Here is a 22,601-nt window from a genome sequence, read left to right as displayed (position 1 = left end):
TGGAGTAAAGATAGTTTTGCTGTCTTAAGTCTCACACTCTCCAGCCTTCTCATGAAAGGGTCTCAAGAGTCCTTATCTCGGAATCACATGGGGAGCTTGCAGTTTAATAGAGCAGAGACCCAGGCCTTGGTCTCTAAACTTACTGAGTCAGTGAAACTAAATCCAGGAGTCTTGGAAGTGGGTGCCCGGGAAAAGGTGAGCTTAAGCCACAGAATTATCACTTCCGCAAAACTTTGAAAGTCACAGCTGTACCGCTTATCACTTTCTCCACACTGAAATGATGTCCTCACAGCGTAATGTTTGATGAGACATTTCTTACATAAAGCTATTTCAATATAGAAAAGGCTTTCATGAAGAAAAAGAAGAAAAAGTCCTGTACATTACAACAGAGATAGCCACTGGGATTCATATAATCCTAAAAAATTTTTAATTTTATTTAGAAGACTGTTTAGAAAAAATTTTCAGACTTTTAAGTTTTGGAAATTATCCATTCAAAAGAGATTTTCTTTGTATGTTTTAGCTTGTAATGGTTAAAGAAATTTAAATCCATGTGGATTCATCTGTTGGATAGTAATTCTAGACTAAGAATCTTTTCTTTAGTTACACATTCGAAAACTACCAATCCAGCCTTTTGTCTTGCCTTCATAATTGGTATACCTGATTGCTATACCTTGAGGATAGGTAATTGGTTACAGGCAATGAGACGCTGATAGAATGTAGCCTTTTCTAGCCGAAACATTTTCAGGCTGGGAGAAGAGACCAAGGTTTCAGCTCTTGATCTATCCCTAATGATATTCCTCAGCCTGCCTCCCTGAACTTCCCTGAGTCTTGCTTTTCTCATTTGCAAAACCAGATCAATAAGGAAAGTCTCAAGTTGTAACATGTATTTTTCACTGACTTGTTACATTCTGGGACTGTCACTTTTGTTTGAATATATTTCAACATTCTGGAGCTTTTGAAAACACTTTGCTGTCTCCTAACTGGATTATCTGTATCTCTGTCCTTCACTGCTTGCTCTTCAGAGGGTTTTAAGCTTTCTGAATGTCCTCTTTCTCATCTATACTTTTTGATAACCTTGCTAAAGCACCTCAAGTGACTAAAATAGCATTAGTAATGCAATATAATAAGGTAAATGCTGATTTAATAGAAAATAAAATAATTCATTCAGTAAAATGAAATTAATAATTTCCATACCATTGAGATGGTCATGAAAAATGCACATGGCCTATAAATTACTAAAGTAGTATGCATAAAAAACCATAATATAGCCAATGCACGTATGTGTATCAGAGTCTCCTCATTTATGAATTTGCCTACTCACTAAAATTTATTTGAATCCCCAAATCAGTTCTTGAGGCTTTCCTGCGTGTCTACAGATACAAAGCAAAAAAAAAAAAAAAAAAGAAGTTGCCCAATATGAATTTCAGTTGCCCAGCTGAAGTTGAACAGAACCAGGTTGTGACTCCTTGCTTCAGCTCTCATCCTGTAAACACGTATTCTATTTGTCCCATGTTCTTCGCTGATTTCACTCTTTACATTGGCCTCCAAGCAAAGAACTAGAGTGCTGTCCAGGATTCTAAGCACAAGAAGGCTATGTTGTGCCTCCTGGGAATACAAGGGACAGACACGCTTCCTTCAGGTATGAGTTCTGGTGCTGTTGGTTGTGAGTTCAATGTTAATGAATTAACTATGCATTAAATAAGGTGTCTTTAATCTGAAACGCAAGTGAAACAAGGTTATGTATTGATTAGTTGAGAATACTGTGACCAGAGGCGTGCAGGAACTTTGAAAGTGAAAATCGTTCAGTCGTGTCTCACTCTTTGCTACCCCATGGTCTATACAGTCCATGGAATTCTCCAGGCCAGAATACTGGAATGGGTAGTCTTTCCCTTCTCCAGGGGATCTGGCCAACCCAGGTATCGAACCCAGGTCTCCCACATTGCAAGCAGATTCTTTACCAGCTGATCCACAAGGGAAGCTCAAGAATACTGGTTACCTAGTCTGACTGCAATTCCCTGGGAACAATGGTCCAGTATTCATAAATCCAGGTGACTGTGGTTACTTTGTAGAACATAACTACCATGGATAATGAGAATTTTGTGTGCATGTGGTATTTCTAAGAGCTTTCAAGTATACAGATACTTAGCAACTTTGAGGTGTCTGAACCGCAGAATCAAAACTTCATAAAGCAAGTGCATGGGCATAGTTCAGCGTCCTTTGTGGCAACACAGGATTCACAGGAATGCAGTGACAGTTTGTTGAATCTCACTCAAAACCCACATTAAACAGAAAAAAATCAAAAAGTTATTTGACACCTGAATTCATATTGTTCATCTGCAAAATTTTCCTTTTCTGTCTGTGAAGTCTTCTCACACTTATGTTTAATTCTCACAAATAGAGCAGGCTGTTCTGTAAAGTTTGAAAACCGTAAGTCTAAAACAGCTACGCCCAAACCTGGCTCCACAGTAAGTATCAAATGGGAAGGTTTTTAAAAATATTGATTTTGATGTCTCACCCTAACCCTCCTGCCTCAGGGTGCTGCCTGGGAATCTGTACTGTGGAGAGCAGGGAATTTTGTTGATGGGATAAACATGTAAGAATCGTTAGCTATGTTAGGTTACTTTGGCATGTGGAGCAGTGCTATGGTCTGAATGTTTGTGCACCCCACCAAAATTCATATGTTGAATCACTCACCCCAAAGGTAATGTGCTTAGCACGTGGCACCTCTGGGAGGTCATGAGGTCAAGAGGGAGGTGTTCTCATGAATGGGATTAGTGCTCTTACAAAAGAGACCCTGCAGGACCCCTTCTATCACCATCACATGATGGTATAAGAAGTCTTAAATCTGGAAGAGAGCTCTCATCTGACAATGCTGGCGCCATGATCTTGAGCTTCCCATGCTCTAAAACTGTGAGAAATAAATTTCTGTTGTTTATAAGGTATCTGATCTATAGTATTCTGCTATAGCTGCCCAAACAGGCTAAGATAGGCAGTGTTCTCAACAATGGTAGGGCAAACTGAAGCCCCCTGGTTATGTTATACGAAACATCTCTAAAGACACATTCTATAGTAATTTTCCAAAATATCTGTGGTCAAGATTTGCCACTACCCTTCAGCTTTTAGAATTACACTTTAATACAAAGGAACTGTTGCTCCCATATTCAACTGCCTTCTCAATATTTCGTGAATGTGTAACAGACATCTCAAATTTAAAGTGTGTAAAACTGAGCTCATCTTTCCCCTCAAACCTCTCTGACCACATCTCAGATCATGGCAACTTAATCACTCCAATTGCCGAAGCCAAAAATGTGGTGTTACTTTTTAGTTCCCTTTGTTTTCTCATTCCTCACACATATTCAGTGAGAAAATTGAATCTCCGTCCACCATCTACATTGTATGATCCAGTGCAGATGACTTTCCTGGCTCTTACCTGGATTATTAATTACTTAAACTCAGTCTCCAAACAGGCTTCCTAACTCCTATACTCCTATTATACATATACATATTATTCATATGCATGTACATATTTGGTATATACCTACATTTATATATATATATATGTGTGTGTGTGTGTATATATATATATATATATATTTGTATGAATATATCTTCTAACTCCTTTCTACCTCTGCTCCTAGACAGGCATTTCCCAACACAGAAGCAAACATGATCCTATTAAAGAAAGCCAGGTGGCATCTACCATTGGTTAAAACTCCCCATGGTCTTCTGAACTCACTCAGGGTAAAACCCAGGGCCCCGACACCCTGTGAGGACCCCTGGCCCTTCCTCTCCTGCCCCCGCCACTTGATTACTTCTTGCTCTCCTGTACCTGAAGCTCGCTCACCGCACTCCAGCCACACTTGATCTGCTGCTGCTTTCTGAACACACACACAACACTCTCTCAGGACTTGGCATTTATTTCCTCGGCCCAGAAGGCTCTTTCCTTAGATATTCACTGCCAGATTTTAAGTAGTAAGTCCTCCTCTACCCTGCCTCCTGCTTCAATTCAATATTTCCTTTTTCTGTTTATTTTGCTCCATGAAATGCTGACCTCCTGACACAGTGCTATCCAATGTAAACTTTTTGCAATGATGGAATAGGTGGCTATGCAGTAGTTAAACTGTGGCTAGTGAGACTGAGGAAATGGCTTTTAATTTAATCTTATTGTAATGAATCAATTCAGATTTGTACAACTTGTCTCAAACTGTTTAGTTATATTAATTTCAATTAAATGTAAATCTAACTAGTGGCTACTACACTGGAGAGCACAAATCATCTAGAATCCATTTGTGTTTGACGATGAAGGGATCAAGTCTTTGTTACAATATTTACACACAGTTTCACCCAGCAGGTGGCTCAGTGGGTAGAGAATCTGCCTGCAACACAGGAGACACAGGAGACGCAGGTTTAGTCCCTGCACTGGGAAGATCAGGGCAACCCACTCCAGTGTGCACTGGGAAGATCAGGGCAACCCACTCCAGTGTGCTTGTCCATTCCATGGACAGAGGAGCCTGGCAGGCTATAGTCCATAGTGTCGCAAAGAGTCGGACATGGCTGAAGTGACTGAGCACATACAGGTTGAAAAAACCATCTTTCCTTCACTGTGCATGAATGCTACCTTTGCAATGAATCAGCTGTCCATATATGAGTGAGTCTATTTACAGATTCTCTATCTTCTGTCATTGGTCCTTTCAGTTTTCCTTCTGTCAATCACAAGCTGTTTTACTCAACTGGTCAGCATAATGTCTATATTATAGCTGGTAGACTTGAGTCCTCCAACTTTACTCTTTAAGATTGATTTAGTTCTTCTGGCCCCTTCAAAATTGCTGCTAAAGTTTAGAGTCTGCTTGTCAAGTTTCACCAAAACAACTATGAAAGTGCTAGTCATTTAGTTGTGTCCAACTGTTTGATCCCATGGATTGTGTAGCCTGCCAGGCTCCTCTGTCCATGGAATTCTCCAGGCAAGAATGCTGGAGTGGGTTGCCATTTCCTACTTCAGGGGATATTTCCAACCAGGGGATCAAACCCAGGTCTCCTGCATTGCAGGTGGATTTGTTACCATCTGAGGCACCAGGAAAGCCCAATTATACCAACCAACAAACACCCTGTTGAAATTTTAACTAAGGTTTGCACTCAGTACCAAGTTGGGAAAAACTGACATTTACATCACCATATTGAGTTTTATAATCAATGAAAATTTTATATTTCTCCACTTTTTTAGGACTTAATTTATCTCAATAGTATTTTACAATTATCAGTGTAAAAGCTATGCATAACTTTCTTTAGATTTATTACCATGTATTTGAGATTTTTGATGCTACTAAAAATAGAATCTTCTAAAATTTCATTTTAAATACTTATTGCTGATATACAGAAATAAAATTAACTTTTACTTTAACTAGATATCTAGCAATCATTCTGAATTTTAATACTCTGGATATTGTTCAGAAAACTCTCAGTACATAACCTGGTCATCTACAAACAATGAGAGTCATAGTTTTTCTTTCCTAGTATGTAAGTTGTTCACTTTTTTCTCTTGCTTTCTTGCACTGGCTAGGACCTCCAAAAATAACGGTGAACAGAGTGATCATAGCAGGCATCCTTGCATTAATGTTGGTGACAGGGGTAAAATTTTCAGTACTTCACAAAAATCTGTGATATGTACTGTAGGTTTTTTTAATGGGTCCTCTTTAACAAATTAAGAAGATTTCCTTCTACTGGTAATTTACTGAGCTTTCATTTTCTTTTTATCATGAATGGATGCTGCATTGAATCAAACACATTTTCCAACACTATTAATTCCTATATAAGTTTATGTAAGTAAGGAATAAAATTCGTTCCTACCCAAAGTTAAGAAAATATTTTCAAAGCTTTCACATGCATCAATCTTTTTTCTTTCATTATTATTATTTAAAATATTTTTCAGCTTTATTTATGTTGGCAAAATTGTGTATATTTAATGTATATAATGTGATGGTTTCATATAAATACACACTATGAAATGCTCACCATAAACAACCTAATTAACATTCATTACCACCCTTGGTCACAATTTTTTCTCTTTTCATCCCCCTACTCCTCTCCCATCAGACAATAACCTGTTTGTTCTCTGTATCTAGGAGCCTGTTACTCTTTTGTTATGTTTGTTCATTTGTCTTCCAGATTCTACATACAAGGGAAATCATATGTATGTATCAATCTTCTCAGAGGAATAAAGTCTATCCTTTTTGGATTGGGACTTAATAAGATACAATTATTATTAGATATTCTACACAGATAACACATGCATAGAAAATAATGACATTTTAAATCACTGGCATTAAATTATTTTTTTAAAGTTTGACTTTAAGTCCTTTTACTGAACAATATACATTTTAATCAAGTTGGAAATTACATCAACTTCTTATTGTTTCATTCTAATTTTGTGTTTAAAGTGTTGATGCAAATTTAACTCTGAAATGAAAGTTGATTAACTCACCAGTCATATTGCAATATAGAAGAAATGGTTCAAGGGGACCACTTCCATCTGCATCTATGTAGTAAAACCCTGAATTATTTCCTTTATGCTTATAGGCTTCACATGACTGCTCGTAGATAGCTGTTAAAAAAAAAAAAGTGAAAGTGTCATCATAAGTGAAATAGTATAAAATTAATCCCTTAAATTTTAGTTTGGACACAAAATATTCCAAGTCTTGAAATTTAGTTTACACATTACTGACCAGGAGAAAACGTAATACATACTTTAAGACAAAACTCATTTTTTAAACAAATATGGATGAAAGAAGATTAGATAGATAAAAGAAAGAATGGGATTGTATTTTATGGCATTTCATGTTATTACTAAAGGAATACAAGATTATTCATTTAAAATGAAAATTTAGTTTATTTTTACATTTAGGTAAAACAACAAAATAGAAGGTAGGTGTTTTAAATGCTAAGATTCTTATAATGTGACCTCCATTTTGCACATCCATCCAAATGGATCTTTCAACAACCACTTTGGAATTTCTAATTCTAGTATCACCTTGTAAAAACCTAACATCTGAAGCACAATAATGTAATCTCCTTAGATAAGCTGTGTTATCCAAAAATTAAGCAACAGAAAAGCTCCAAATAATGCTGCAACTAGCCGCCTTTCTCACATAAATCTATAGATAAAATCTTTTTTCCCCATAAAACAAGTATGATTTACAAAGCTTCTTGTGAATAATTTAAAAAGTAATTTACAAAAGAAACTTTTTCTAACGCTCTGTAATGAGAATTTAAGATAATTAAAATTCAAAGCAAAAGAAATACTTATATAAGATATGCCCTCAGTTGGTCTAAATATGTTTTGATCCATAACTGGATACTTTTAATTTTACAATTATATATTTGCCATGTACAAGGTTTGATATTAGCAACTCTATATGATGCACTCACTTCACTGAACACTTGGCCAATTGTAATGGTGATTTCCATCAAGTTTTTAATTTTGTGGAATGAGAAATAAACCATCCCCTGAATGTCCTTCCTTGATCTAGTCTAAATTTTTCAAAACTATGTTAATGAGTTTTTAGACAATATGAAATACTGTAACTAATTTTTCTTAGCGTTACAGAGATTTCAGATAAACATACAAATTTACTTCTCTACTCCTCCACAATTCCTTGTCTGTTTTGCTCCTATTGCATATTACATAGGGAGAGATATAAGATGGATTGTTTTCTAGGCACATTTGCATTTTATGCAGTGAAATGGGCATGTGAAAGGGTTAATTGATATATTTCTGTACGCTCATACATGTGTTGACAAATTGCCTGAAAGAGGCTGGGATGCACACGTAACTGCCATGAGGGCTGGTATTGGATGGGACATACAACTGTGAGTACCTTTGCTTTATGTGTATTACTTCACTTTTTAACATGACTGTTTAAAATATTATTTTCTAGTAAAATCTTTTAAAAGACTCCATTGCTGACCTGCCCTCTACTCAAGCTAATGATGGTGATGACTTCATTATAGCCAGGTTTGTTTTCTTGGCCCCGTTTATCAGAATGGTTTTTGGCAAAAAATTTTGACTCCTACCTGCTCAAGAACCTAATAAGTGAATTCAATGATTGGATCAAGTTGTGGGCTAGCGATGAAAATAGTTATTTATCATCTAATTTTTTTTGGCTCAGAGATGTTTGTGCTTATATTTAGATTCAGTCACAGCTAACAGTTGAAAATAAACAATTAGTTAAAACACATTCAATTAGCTTTGTGTTTTGAATTAGTTGCTGTAATTGGGATGATGGCGGGTATGAAAAATTAAAATACACTGTCATTCTGCTACTGGTGATCCAGGGTAAGAAAGTTGGCCTGGCTTTAGCAACAGCAGATGTCCTTTCTGATCTTACAAGGCATTCCAGTCCACACAAGTTGATTGTGGAAGCGTGAGGGTGAGCCCAGGAGCTCCCCACCCCAACTCATGCCCTCTCCAGCTCTGAGTCAGGACTTCCGAGGGTCCCTCGTGGGGCCTCCGGGGCTGGGAGCCCAGAGTTCCAATCTCAGCTCTGGCAGGAGTACAAAGCAGTTCACAGTGACAAGAAGGGAGACAGGAGACTGAGGACTCCACCTAAGGCCCTTGCCTGAAGTCACGGCTGCATGTCAGAGGACTAGGAGTTAAGTTGCTCACAAAGTCAGCAATAATAATGAAAAAAAAAATGAGAAGAAAAAAAAAATGGGCATTTGTGCTGAACAAGTGGATAAGAAAATGACGTGAGTCTTAACACCACACACACATTTTCACCAGAAAAGAACGCACAGCTTCTAAAACAGCAAAAGAAGATTGGTTGTGGTCCCAGCCTCTGGAGTATAATTACAAACGTCCACATGCTCACTGTGTCTCAACTATTTCAGGAGCTTTGGGCAAGGTGATTAATCTCTCTCTGCTACCTAGTGAGCTAGAGATGATAACAATACCCACCTACTAAGGTGATCATCAGAAGGAACTGAGCTGGGACATACAAAATACTAGAGCAGTGCCTGGCACTTAGAAAACACTCAATGAAACTATTATGATTAATATCATTTCCACCATCCTTATTAACAGAGTTGCAAGAGAATTTAAGGGCTTCCCAGGTGGCTCAGTGGTGAAGAATCCACCTGCCAATACAGGAGAAGTGGGTTTGACCCCTGGGTTGGGAAGATCCCCTGGAGAAGGGAAGGGCAACCCACTCCAGTGCTCTTGCCTGGGAAACCCCATGGACAGAGGAGCCTGGAAGGCTATGGTCCATGGGGTTGCAAAGTGTTGGACATGACTGGGCGACTAAGAGACTTCAGGGATTACCTGTTTGGCACTGTAGTTTATGTTTATCCTTAGCTACCTTTTTTTCTACATGTATTTTCCCCTTGCTGGCTCTCCTACTCTTTTCGGTCTTATGTGTTTCTATAAGCTACCTTGACTACTTTATGAAAAGAAGTGTGGATTAAAAATAAACTGAAGGCTAAGTTTCAGGGTTGTGCGCACATGGACATATAAACATACACAACAAAGAAAAGGACATGAATGGGGATGGGGACAGAGACACGAGCAGGCAGGAGTGTTAGGCTTACAGTTGTGGCATGTCGCTCCCCTGTAGCCGGTGTTTGCACAGTTGCAATGGAAGGTGTCCCAGGACTGGGAGCACTCACCGCCGTGTTCACAATAGTTAGGCAAACACCTAAAAGGAGGCGCAGATACAGTTACTACTATTCACCGTGAAATATCACAAAATACTGGTCAATTATACATGATCGTGTGAGAGAAGAATGTTAACAGCAATCTAAAGAGTAAATAGAGCTCTACTAATGGTCATCCCGTGCCTCTCAGGTGGTACAACAGGAGGCGTGGGTTTGATCCCTGGGTCGGGAAGATCCCTGGAGAGGAAATGGCAACCTGCTCCAGCATCCTTGCCTGGAGAATCCCCTGGACAGGGAAGCCTGGCAGGCTACAGTCCGGGGGTCGCAAAGAGTCGGGCACAGCTGAGCACACACAATGGTCATTTCGTCTGTCGTTATGGGATCTTAATCACAGAACTCTAAGTTCATCAGATTTCAGCCAGTTCTCAGGTAGCTGTGACTGTTAATTTTCAACACGTCCTATCATATCATAGCCCTCTTTTCTGTAAGTGACGCAACAGTGATTTAGTATGTTGCCAGAAACATCCATAGTTTACACAAAATAACATTTAATCATACTGATTTACTACGCTGAACATTTAAAGGAAGAGGCTATAAAGAAGGGGGAAGGAGAGAAGGAAGTGGGCGGAGGGGCAGCTCTGTTTCTGGTGCACCCACCAGGAACGCTGAGGACGCACAGTGGGCCCCAGCAGCGGGCCCAACGTCACAGCCGCTCCCAGGACACTTTACATTTTGAAGAGAAATAAGGCAGACTCAACATCTGGCAAGCACTGTGCCACTGACTAGCTTGAGGTAGTTAAATTTCCACATTATCCATGGCTGATTCATGTCAATGTATGGCAAAAACCACTACAATATTGTAAAGTAATTAGCCTCCAACTAATAAAAATAAATGGGGGAAAAAAAAATTTCCACATTAGATCGTAACAGGTTCCTTTTAATCATGTCTTATCTTTGAGAAGCTGGCTGTTCAGTAGCTGACACAAAGTAATGCCATGTGAAATCATGTTGAAAAAGGTTAAGGGCAGCAGTGTTTGATGTGATTCCAAGTTTTGAAAGGTTGTACACTACATTAAAAATAAAGTTAAAATTTTTCTAATTTTACATATATATATAAAAGTAATAAATGTATAAATTACTTTTTCAAAAGGTTTCTAAATTGTTAGGACATAAACACTTGTAAAGTTGCCTGGAACCAAGTAACTATTTAAATGAAAGCATGAGTTGTCCCTTTTGATTTAGAGCACTGAAAAAAAACAACTGAAATGCATAAGGCACCGTGGACAAAAAACGTTAAAGAGCTTCTGGTATCAACTCAAATCACCCTGATCAAATAATTGATGCTTTTTAGAATTTAAATGGAAAGTTATAATGAGGCCACGGCTTGAAATGCTCTCAGTCACCCCAGAATAAAAAATAAATTACAAAACCTGTCAAGAACATATTCTTGATGAAGTTTCTGCCATCTCCTTTTTAAAAACTAAGATTGGGAACTTCATGTTTTGCTTACAGGATTTTCCCAGTTGTAACATGACCATCACACATGGTGTGGATGACTGAACCTTCCCGCTGGTCCCTGGTAACTATTACCCACTGGGGGTGAGCTCCCTGCTTCTGTGAGAGCCGACCCAGGGTGCCTTGCTGTACGCCTTCCTCCAAATCAGGATTAATGATCCCACGCTGGTGTGGCTCTAACTATGGAGAAGCTCACTGTTATTCCCCACACCAAGCCAATTGAAGTTTATCATCTCAATTCTCCCTTACATATTATCTTTCATTATAGAAAGAACCATTTTATCTACAAATTGAGTTAAATAAGCATATATTCATAGAGAGGAAATGATGTCCTAATACATTACTAAGTTAGATCATAATGATTTTTTTCTACAAATAACATAGTATCTACCAGTGTTCAAAACAGGAGCAACAGACAGTGATACAGTAAATGGTCTTCAGATATAACAGATGTGTGTTTATGTTGACAAAATGTTTCATACAAATAAAAACTTATTTTTAGAACTCAGAATTAATGTATTTGCTCAAAATATATACTGAACATGACTACATGCTGGATTAAGTTTGTCACATTGCTTTATTTTTTTTTTAATCTGGAATTGCCATGACATTTCATTGAACTCAATAATTAAAAATAAACGCCCTGATCAGTGGCAAGATTATTTGGCTACAGTTGCCCATGCCTAAAAACACTTTTAAACTATTAACTATCAACTACTAAATTAAAAGTAACGTCGTCTACAATGAACTTCCAAATCTTGCCCAGTCATGCCCTGCACTGGAATTCCTATCGAAACTACTGGATCATCCTTATACCCTCATCAATACAATGGCTCCAAAACTTTTCCACAGGGGAGTTTCTTTTGCATTTTCCCTGCAGAGAAGATGGTAATGTGTTCTTTTTTTTTTTTTCCAGTGGGTTTTGTCATACATTGATATGAATCAGCCATAGATTTACACTTATTCCCCATCCCGATCCCCCCTCCCACCTCCCTCTCCACCCGATTCCTCTGGGTCTTCCCAGTGCACCAGGCCGGAGCACTTGTCTCATGCATCCCACCTGGGCTGGTGATCTGTTTCACCATAGATAGTATACATGCTGTTCTTTTGAAACATCCCACCCTCACATTCTCCCACAAAGTTCAAAAGTCTGTTCTGTATTTCTGTGTCTCTTTTTCTGTTTTGCATATAGGGTTATCGTTATCACCTTTCTAAATTCCATATATATGTGTTAGTATGCTGTAATGTTCTTTATCTTTCTGGCTTACTTCACTCTGTATAATGGGCTCCAGCTTCATCCATCTCATTAGGACTGGTTCAAATGAATTCTTTTTAATGGCTGAGTAATATTCCATGGTGTATATGTACCACAGCTTCCTTATCCATTCATCTGCTGATGGGCATCTAGGTTGCTTCCATGTCCTGGCTGTTATAAACAGTGCTGCGATGAACATTGGGGTGCACGTGTCTCTTTCAGATCTGGTTTCCTCAGTGTGTATGCCCAGAAGTGGGATTGCTGGGTCATATGGCAGTTCTATTTCCAGTTTTTTAAGAAATCTCCACACTGTTTTCCATAGCGGCTGTACTAGTTTGCATTCCCACCAACAGTGTAAGAGGGTTCCCTTTTCTCCACACCCTCTCTAGCATTTATTGCTTGTAGACTTTTGGATAGCAGCCATCCTGACTGGTGTGTAATGGTACCTCATTGTGGTTTTGATTTGCATTTCTCTAATAATGAGTGATGTTGAGCATCTTTTCATGTGTTTGTTAGCCATCTGTATGTCTTCTTTGGAGAAATGTCTGTTTAGTTCTTTGGCCCATTTTTTGATTGGGTCATTTATTTTTCTGGAATTGAGCTGCAGGAGTTGCTTGTATATTTTTGAGATTAATCCTTTGTCTGTTTCTTCATTTGCTATTATTTTCTCCCAATCTGAGGGCTGTCTTTTCACCTTGCTTATAGTTTCCTTTGTAGTGCAAAAGCTTTTAAGTTTCATTAGGTCCCATTTGTTTAGTTTTGCTTTTATTTCCAATATTCTGGGAGGTGGGTCATAGAGGATCTTGCTGTGATTTATGTCGGAGAGTGTTTTGCCTATGTTCTCCTCTAGGAGTTTTATAGTTTCTGGTCTTACATTTAGATCTTTAATCCATTTTGAGTTTATTTTTGTGTATGGTGTTAGAAAGTGTTCTAGTTTCATTCTTTTACAAGTGGTTGACCAGTTTTCCCAGCACCACTTGTTAAAGAGGTTGTCTTTTTTCCATTGTATATCCTTGCCTCCTTTGTCAAAGATAAGGTGTCCATAGGTTCGTGGATTTATCTCTGGGCTTTCTATTCTGTTCCATTGATCTATATTTCTGTCTTTGTGCCAGTACCATACTGTCTTGATGACTGTGGCTTTGTAGTAGAGTCTGAAGTCAGGCAGGTTGATTCCTCCCGTTCCATTCTTCTTTCTCAAGATTATTTTGGCTATTCGAGGTTTTTTGTATTTCCATACAAATTGTGAAATTCTTTGGTCTAGTTCTGTGAAAAATACCGTTGGTAGCTTGATAGGGATTGCATTGAATCTATAGACTGCTTTGGGTAGAATAGCCATTTTGACAATATTGATTCTTCCAATCCAGGAACACGGTATGTTTCTCCATCTGTTTGTGTCCTCTTTGATTTCTTTCATCAGTGTTTTATAGTTTTCTATGTATAGGTCCTTTGTTTCTTTAATGTGTTCTTAAAGGTACACATTAGGACCATGGCAACCAATTAAGTTCCTGTGTCTCTGTAATATTATTCAGCTGTCAGGGAAGCAAAGGCCATCTGACAACGAACCACATAGGTCTCTGGTTTACTGGCCCCTGACGGTTTATGTTACTGTCAGGGTATCCTAAGTGATTGGGTTTAATCATATTTCTGATACATTTATATGTCCTTAAAATTACAGCAGCATCACCATCATCTTTTGGGAACTGGTAGCTATTTGTATATATAAATAATATGGTCACATCTTCTACCTAAATTTTATCACTGGAAATAAGAAGCATAAAACTAAAAGCATATTTTATTTCTAATGTAAATATTATCTATTTCCTGTGGAACAGATGATGGTGATGGTGAGAAAAAGGAGAGAACATGTTTACCTACTAATTATAACATTCTGCCAAAAGCCTGAAAACAGACAAGTCAACATAAAGAGGGGAGACTGCCCCTACCTGTCTGTGATTCCACAGGAGTCTATCTGAAGGTCGCTGAAGTTCCCAAGGGCCCCCCGCTGAACTGAAATCAGATCTACCACCTCGTGATGGATGGAGATGAGTCTCATGCATCCCTGGAACCCACCAAGTGGACTTTTACATTTGGATCCAAAGCTGCTGTCAGGACAACCTGATAAAAACAAAACCACAGTTGGCCAGGGTACATCACAGTGAATCAGGACTCACTCAGTATCTGCACTAAAATAGTTTTATCAGGAAAATAGGCATTTGATTATTAAATTAAAGCAGAGAGGAAAGCCCATTGCAGTCATTATTCATTGGATCTAAATTACAAAGTACAATTTATACAAAGCATTTCTCTTTATTATGAGACCACAGGATTCACAGGAAATGACTGCTGTCTAAATAATCATGTGCAAGTATATTGACTTGATCCCAGTTTCAGAAATACACAAATCAGCTCCAGGATCCTCACATGTCAGCCAGGAGAGTTAAATTATGCATAACTTAAACCCAGGGACTTAAGTCTTTGGGGATGCAAAAAAAAAAAAGGAGCTTAAAGGATGAAAATGTGCACTGTAGATGAGAAAAGATAAATTAGTAATGGTGAAATACCTTTCTGTTGAAGGCTATTTGGAAAAGGAGTTACAATGACTTGGAATAAAATTACAACTATTTATTTAATTAAATACTTTTCATTTGCATGTAAGAGCCACATACACTTGCATTTTAATAAATCATGATGGCTTAATGTCAAAAACATTTCACTGTTTGACTTTATTTATTCTCTGCCGCATAAAAAAATGCTCCACTTACACTGATTTCTTCCTAACATTTATCTAAGACCTGTTTCTAATTATTTAAATAATAAAGAACTATAATATTAACTATTATTGTCTGGGGTTTAATGATGTTCTAACTATTTCTCTATCCAAGTGAAATAAACAATTTTATGGAGTATGAACACATATATTATACTTATGTATTTTTCATTAATCTTTCTTTGCCGTTATGGTTGTCAACCACTATTACAATTTCAAAGAATAAGAAATGAATCAGCAACTTGCTAATTCCTGTACAATCCATGCTAGTTTTCTACCTGGGAGTTTCCATTATAATTAAATATGTTGACTGCGGCTATTTCTCCTTAATGCTTTGTTTTCCCAACAAAATACATTTAACCTGGCAAACGTAAGGCCAGGATTCATATTTAAACTGTTATCAGGCACAGTGAAATATTATACTTTAAGTAATGGAGATGCTGAAATTTAAAATTTAGTGTAGCAAGAAAAGATAATGAAACCTTCGTGAGCATTTATATTGCACATGATTCTATACTCAATTTCAGTGCTTCAAATCCTCCTATGGTCCAGGATACGGTTCCCACAATCTGGATGTGCTTTCTAGATGAATTATTAACCAATTAAGAATGTTAACATAAAAACCGAGAGGATAATAGTTCAATAATATTTGGGGGCAACTACAATATGCCAGGAATATAAACAACTCTGCTAATCTCCTTTTCTCCAGGTGGTGTATCCTGACACATTTCAAACTATTTCAGAATAAAATAAATGGTGCAGTATGCCTCTAGGGGACAAAACTAAGCAAACTCACCATCACAAGGAGAGGTCATGGAATGTCACGGAGTGCACAGCGGTCACATTCCTGGCTACACTGTTTAATAAGCAAGAGATTCTCAAGAACAAAGAAGGGTTCACCCCAGGTTAGCCTCATTAGCCCGTGATAACAGACATCCACAGGTTAATATAATGCAACGGCAGAGACAGGCTCAGCACTGAACCGGTTTGAGATGTAAGTTCTAAAATATGAAGATTTCTGGGGAATACTTCATGCTGAATTAATGGATGGATCCATTACCAGAAGCAGGCAGCATGTTAAGCACCTCTGAGGATGGCAGATACATTATCACTGCATGTACCAGAAGTAAGATGCCGGTCTGACTTCATGGTGGTGTAGCCCCTTCACTAGATGGAGAGCGTCTGATTTATACAAGCGGGAGTGTGAGGATTCTGCACACTGTCTAGAGTTTCTAGCGTGTGCTTCACAGTTATTCCATCGCACAAAGACAGCGTAGGGGAATTCCCAGAAGGTAGACTTTCCTCCATTTAAATCTGGAGGACCCAGATTTAAAATTTATGGTTTATAAATAAAAGATAAAAGCTGACCTCAGTAATTTTTTGGAAAGCATACATTTGAGGAAGGAGAAAGAGTAAACAGTGGTGGCAGAGCGTGGTATTCAGCATGGTGTATGCAGAGCACTGTGAGCCCCGAGCAGCCCGCTCTCCCAATTGTCACCTTCAAGCCTGACACAGAAAACAGATCCAACCAAGGCTGGGGGGACAGACCGCCCTTTGCACAGCGGCAGTGAAGCCAGGTTACAGGTAGACTGACTGCTGATGACGGGGAATTTGCAGTTGAATTTAGAGAGAAACAAAGAAGGATGAATTGGAAGTGTCTCAGAACATGGGCTATTTATTTACTTGAAGACAAACTGGTTACCTGAGAAAAGACTCCCACCTAGATAAAACAGACCCCAGGAATGAAGGGGACTCCCGTCTGCACAGGACAGGTTTCAGCTAGCCAACTGTCAGGTTAGCTCTAGGGTGGGAAGCGGAGAGGCTGTTCCCAGGACTGCAGGTGTTCAGTGTTAAAACCAGGGGAGGCTGGTCCCCCCACCACCAGTACCACTCAGGCAACGAGGGCCCCTGAACCAGTCTGCCCTTTAGGGGCCCCTGTTCTAACCTTCCTCCAGCCGTGATTCTGCCCACAGCACTGGGAGGCCTCACAGGGTAAGGTGATGGGCCCACGTGGAACTTCTCCCCTTCAGCCCACTCCCAGAGTCCAGAATTCTCACCCCAAAGACCTACTTGGGTTTCCTGGAGGAGGGACCCCTCCTCCACCAGGTCCTGGAAGAACGAGGCCTGGAGGAGGAGGCAGAACCGTGGCAGCAGGAGGCCCCCTGCTTTTCTCTGGACCAGTGCTCCCAGCCCCGGAAATGTTAGGATGCCCTAGGGTTCACAGGGTGTATATTTATATTTACTGATGAGTAGAATCTCACGCCAGGATTGAACATACTCTAGTACTTAAGGACACCAATTGAGAAGATGATTGAATAAACAGAGATATTGCCTAAGTAAACTTAAGACTGGTTATCTAAATAAAAGCCCTAAAGTTGAAATTTTATTATGGAAGTTTCCACAGTATATTGTTTAGGGACTTAGGAACACCTTAATACACAAAGGGAGGGATAAAAGCCCCATTCATTGGGGAAGATGAAGAGATGCGATGATGGAGGGACAAAGGGATGCTGGTAATGTTATCTTTCCTAGTTTGGAAATGCATGTGCAGATGTGTATTTCTTAAAAATAATAATTTGTATTCTTTAAATTGTGTATATGATGTAAAATGTGAACAAGACAAGGTAACAGGGTAAGAGGTAAATGGCAACTCCCTATGTATCTTTGCAACTCTCTGATAAATCTAAAACATACAAAAATCATGAGTTCATGTAATTAAAATGGTGTGTATCATATGTATCATAATAAAAGCAAGCAAAATTATAGTGTATGTGTGATATATTTTGTTATAAAGTAGTATGGCAGTGTGAATAACAGCCAAAATTTTCTACAAAAAAAAGGTGTCATTAAATCTGAACATGAAGGGTATAAAGTAATTTAAGAATGATGATTCTATTTTCATGGCTTAAACTTCTATGCACTCTATTATTTTTATCATCTTTTTTGCATTATTTAACAAAATGATTGGGTTTTTTCCTTATCTCTTTTGGTGTTTCTCAATCTTCTCTTGATTAAAGTTGTTCTGTACAGATCTTCCTTGCCTTACAGTGTGGTGGCATCTTGATAAACCCATTGTAAATTGAAAATATCCTAAGTCAAAACTATGTTTAATATACCCGACCTACCAAACATAGCTTAGCTTAGCTCCCTTAAATGTGCTCAGCACACTTACGTTAGTCAACAGTTGGGCAAAGTCTACTTTGTAATGAAGCGTTAAATACTCCCCACAATTTATTGAGTACCGCACTGAAAGTGAAAACAGATTGGTTGTACGGGAGCTGAATGGTTTAAGCGTATCTGCTGTTTACCCTGTGATCGTGTGGGAGACGGGGAGCCGTGGCTCACTGCCCCTGCCCAGCATCGTGAGAGAATATTAACATCACCCTACATGTCACGAGTCTGATAAAAGAAAAATATTCAACGTATGGTTTCTACCGAATGTGTATTTCTTCACACCATTGTGTAGCTGAAAAATCCTAACTCAGGAACTGTTTGTATGTCTTACCAGCTATTAAAGGACCATGTTGCTATAGGTTGCCATAAACTCAATCATATATTCCATAACGTTTTATAACAACTTAGTTTATAAATGAACTTATAAATGAACAAATCTTCATAAGGAAGCAATTCTATCTTTTAATATTTTTGGCATTATGCTGCCTTTTATAGCAAAGGATTATGAAGGTTTTTTTCTTTTTGGTTTGTTTGTTCACTCTTAATATAAGATGCATGATTCACGGTCTGTGTACTTTACTGTCAATTCTTGGAAAGGAATTTTGTGTATTATTGATGAATAATGAAGCCTGGGCTTTCAACCAAATTCAAAGGTGATTCCAGACAGAAGTCATGATTACAATTCAAAATAGCAAAAAGAGGAAACACCATAAGTTATGACTATGATTTCTACAGCCTTGCCTTCTGAGGGTGCTGCTCTGTGCTCAGCTGTCTCCACCTTCTCGGGGCCCTTTGGATTGCAGCCCACCAATCCACGGGATTGGGTCCTCTGTCCATGGGCTTTTTTAGGCAAGAATACTGGAATAGGTTGCCATTTCCTTCCCCCAAGTGATCTTCCTGGCCCAGGAATGGAACCTGCATCTCCTGAGAACCTGCCTTGCAGATAGATTCTTTACCAGCTGGTCCATTGGGGAAGCCCTGCCTTTCTAATTAACGTCAAATATTGTCTTATTTTAATTTTGCAGTGATAGAGATTCATTTCCACTTTCAAAGGTTGCTTTTTGAAGCTTTTAGTTTAATCAAACATCCACTAGGCAAGTAAACACTTTTTGTTCTTTTAGAGAGACGTCCTGGGGTTGAAGGCTGGTGCCCTAATTCTATCAAATGTATCAGTGTATTATTATTTAGCAATGAGAAGAGGATTCTGTGGCTAATCAAGTTAGATTATTTGTACATTGGCATAATATTGACCTGCATTGAGCAGTAGAAAAGCAATAAGGATGCTCTAGAAAAGCTAAGAGGCATGAACAGGAAAACACAGTAATGAAATGAGCCCATAAAATCTGAAAAAGATACACATGTAAGGTCCATTCAACATTAGGAAAACATAACAAAATTTAAAAGTAAGAACTGAAGAGCATGGTCTACTTGCAAGCACTCTCATTACAGAAATCATAAGCATAAGTCAGTCCACCTCAAAGAAATACATTTTACGTCATGATTTATCATCATGATCCACTCAACATTTCCATCTTCAAAGAAAGTGAAAAATGATTCCATAATATTGACATTGGTTAAAACATGCTGACTTCAAGATACAGGGGTAGTAACTAAGAACATGACTCAACTGCCCGTATGCAGTGACTGCTTCTCTTACCTCCAAAATAAAAGGTGCCCCCTGAATAAATCTGCTCAGGGCCCTGGGAGGGGGATGCAGAAGCCACTTGGCCGTCGACCATCACACTCAGGTAATTCCTTTTGGCAGATAAGGAGACGGAATGCCACTGTCCATCATTTAATCCAACACCTGGAGGAGATAGAATCAGTTAAAAGAGATATCTAACAGTCAACACTGTAAGCAGTTGGTTAGAAATGGCAATGTACACACCACTCAATCAAGTACAGCACTCTAACAACTCTTAACGAAAGAAAACAAGAAGCAAGAGAGGGGAGGGAATCAGCACCCTCTACATTGTTGTTAGTCGCTCAGTTGTGTCCGACTCTTTGTGACTGCAGGATGCCAGGCTTCCCTGTCCTTCACCATCTCCTGGAGCTTGCTCAAACTCATGCCCGTTGAGTCAGTGATGCCAGCCAGCCATCTCATCCTCTGTCATACCCTTCTCCTCCTGCCTTCAATCTTTCCCAGCATCAGAGGCTTTTCTAATGAGTCAGCTCTTTGCATCAGGTGGTCAAAGTATTGGAGCTTCAGCTTCAGCATCAATCCTTCCAACGAATATTCAGGATTTATTTCCTTAAGGATTGACTGGTTGGATCTCCTTGCAGTCCAAGGGACTCTCAAGAGTCTTCTGCAACATCACAGTTCAGAAGCATCAATTCTTCAGCACTCAGCTTTCTTTATGGTCCACATCCATATGTGACTACTAGAAAAACCATAGCTTTGATTGAATGGACCTTGGTTGGCAAAGTAATGTCTCTGCTTTTTAATATGTTGTCTAGGTTTGCAATAGCTTTTCTTCCAAGGAGCAAGCATCTTTTAATTTCAAGGCTGCAGTCACCATCTGCAGTGATTTTGGAGCTCAAGGAAATAAAGTCTGTCACTGTTTCCCCATCTATTTCCCATGAAGTGACTGGGACCAGATACCATGATCTTGGTATTTTGAATGCTGAGTTTTAAGCCAGCTTTTTCACTCTCCTCTTTCACTTTCACCAAGAGGCTCTTTAATTCCTCTTCACTTTCTTCCATAAGGGTGGTGTCATCTGCATATCTGAGGTTATTGAAATAATTGGAATATTGAAATACATGGAAATAGTGCATGATTATCTTCATGTCTTGGGGTATCAGTAGAGAGAACAAAATTCTAATTCAAGTTTGGACAATCCTGAATGGTGAAAATCTTTCAGTTATTTGGCATGGGCTAATTTTCAGCTTTCATCATGTAATTTACCTTTTAAAAGGAGTGGCTTGGGACAAGCACAGATATTTTCCAAAATTCTAGGTTATACCTAATAAAATGATTTATCTGCTCTTTTACACTTTGGTGTAGTCATCTTTTATGAGTCTAGAATATTTAGCAAAGTATATCGTCAATCATTATAGAAGTATTTAAAGAGATTATAATTAATGATGAAAGTGTACTAGTATAATGGAAATTTAAAACAGCAGTGTGTAAAACCATATTCATAAAGTTGATCATAATTTACAGATTTTGTATTTGCAAATTCAACTACTTGCCATACTATATTGGTAGCCTCCAAATCAATACTCGGGGCACTTTTGGGGTCAGTCGCAGAAATACACAGAGCAGAGAAAAATTCAAGTCAACTGACATGCAAGTTTCCAGCTGAGGTCAAGCAAGGCAAAGCTTCTCGCTTCAGCTCTCCTATGGAAACCTGTCTTCATATTTTTGTGCTTCCTGTTAGTGACTTTGCTGTTTAAAAGGCCCCCTCACACAGTGATAAAGTGTTGTCTAGCATTCCGAAGTGCAAGAAGGCAATGATCTGCCTTAAAGAGAAAAATACATGTGAGAGGTAAGCTTCTTTCAGGCATGAGTTAATGTTGGCCTTGAGTTCAATGCTGGTAATTAACAATAAACATTAAAGAAGGTGTCTTTAAACACAATCATACATATGAGGTTGTGTTGATTGGTAGACAAAAATGTTGTCACTAGAGGCTCACAAGAACCTAACCCTGTATTTCCCCTGGAAACAATGGTTTAGTATTTATTAATTCCATGTCCACAACAACTTAATAGGACGTAACTACTGCAAGTAATGAGAATTAACTCCATATATACAAGTCTAACTATATTCCTGATTTTCTACAAATATGGGAAAGGGCTGAAAGGAAATGCACACAAGCATTAATATTCACATACAAGAAAATCATGGTTGTTTTTATTCCTAGCTATAATTTTTCTGTATTTTCCAAGTTTATATACATAATAAAAATTGCTACAGTAAAAAATCAAGGTTTCCTTATCACCTATAAAAACAGTCTCTAGACCCTCCGAAGGTGGTCCCTGTGTCATGAATCAAGGAGGCTGTGGAGCCTTTTCCTCTTAAAGGGAATTAAGTCTATAGGGTTCTGTTTTGAATACTCAGCAAACTGGTGAAATCTAAGTCTCTTTGTTGTAGATAAATCAGTAAGGTTTATGTCCACCTAATATTCAACTCTGTATGATTTTGCAGATCAAATTACTAAATAAAAATATAAGTACTCTATTAAAGCTAAAAGTCATGGGCCTCTTTCCTGATATTTTGTGCAATTTCTTTATTTCCCCAGCT

General features: G+C 38.5%; 1 protein-coding gene across 1 annotated transcript in view; it reads right to left on the bottom strand.

Annotated features, from left to right (window-relative positions):
- The window catches only part of CNTNAP4 (contactin associated protein family member 4), a 268,262-nt gene that overhangs the window by 72,825 nt on the left and 172,836 nt on the right, over nt 1-22,601 (bottom strand). The window contains exons 9-12 of the mRNA XM_043898095.1: nt 20,014-20,163; nt 14,359-14,530; nt 9,580-9,686; nt 6,479-6,598 (exon numbers count right to left, since the gene is read on the bottom strand). Of these exons, the coding sequence (XP_043754030.1) occupies nt 6,479-6,598; nt 9,580-9,686; nt 14,359-14,530; nt 20,014-20,163 (549 nt within the window). The remainder of the gene's footprint in view (nt 1-6,478; nt 6,599-9,579; nt 9,687-14,358; nt 14,531-20,013; nt 20,164-22,601) is intronic.

The sequence above is a fragment of the Cervus elaphus genome, chromosome 4, assembly GCF_910594005.1.
Source record: "Cervus elaphus chromosome 4, mCerEla1.1, whole genome shotgun sequence".
Lineage (NCBI taxonomy): Eukaryota > Metazoa > Chordata > Mammalia > Artiodactyla > Cervidae > Cervus > Cervus elaphus.
Note: the sequence above shows the minus strand (reverse complement) of the source record. Positions and strands in the feature narration are given on the sequence as shown.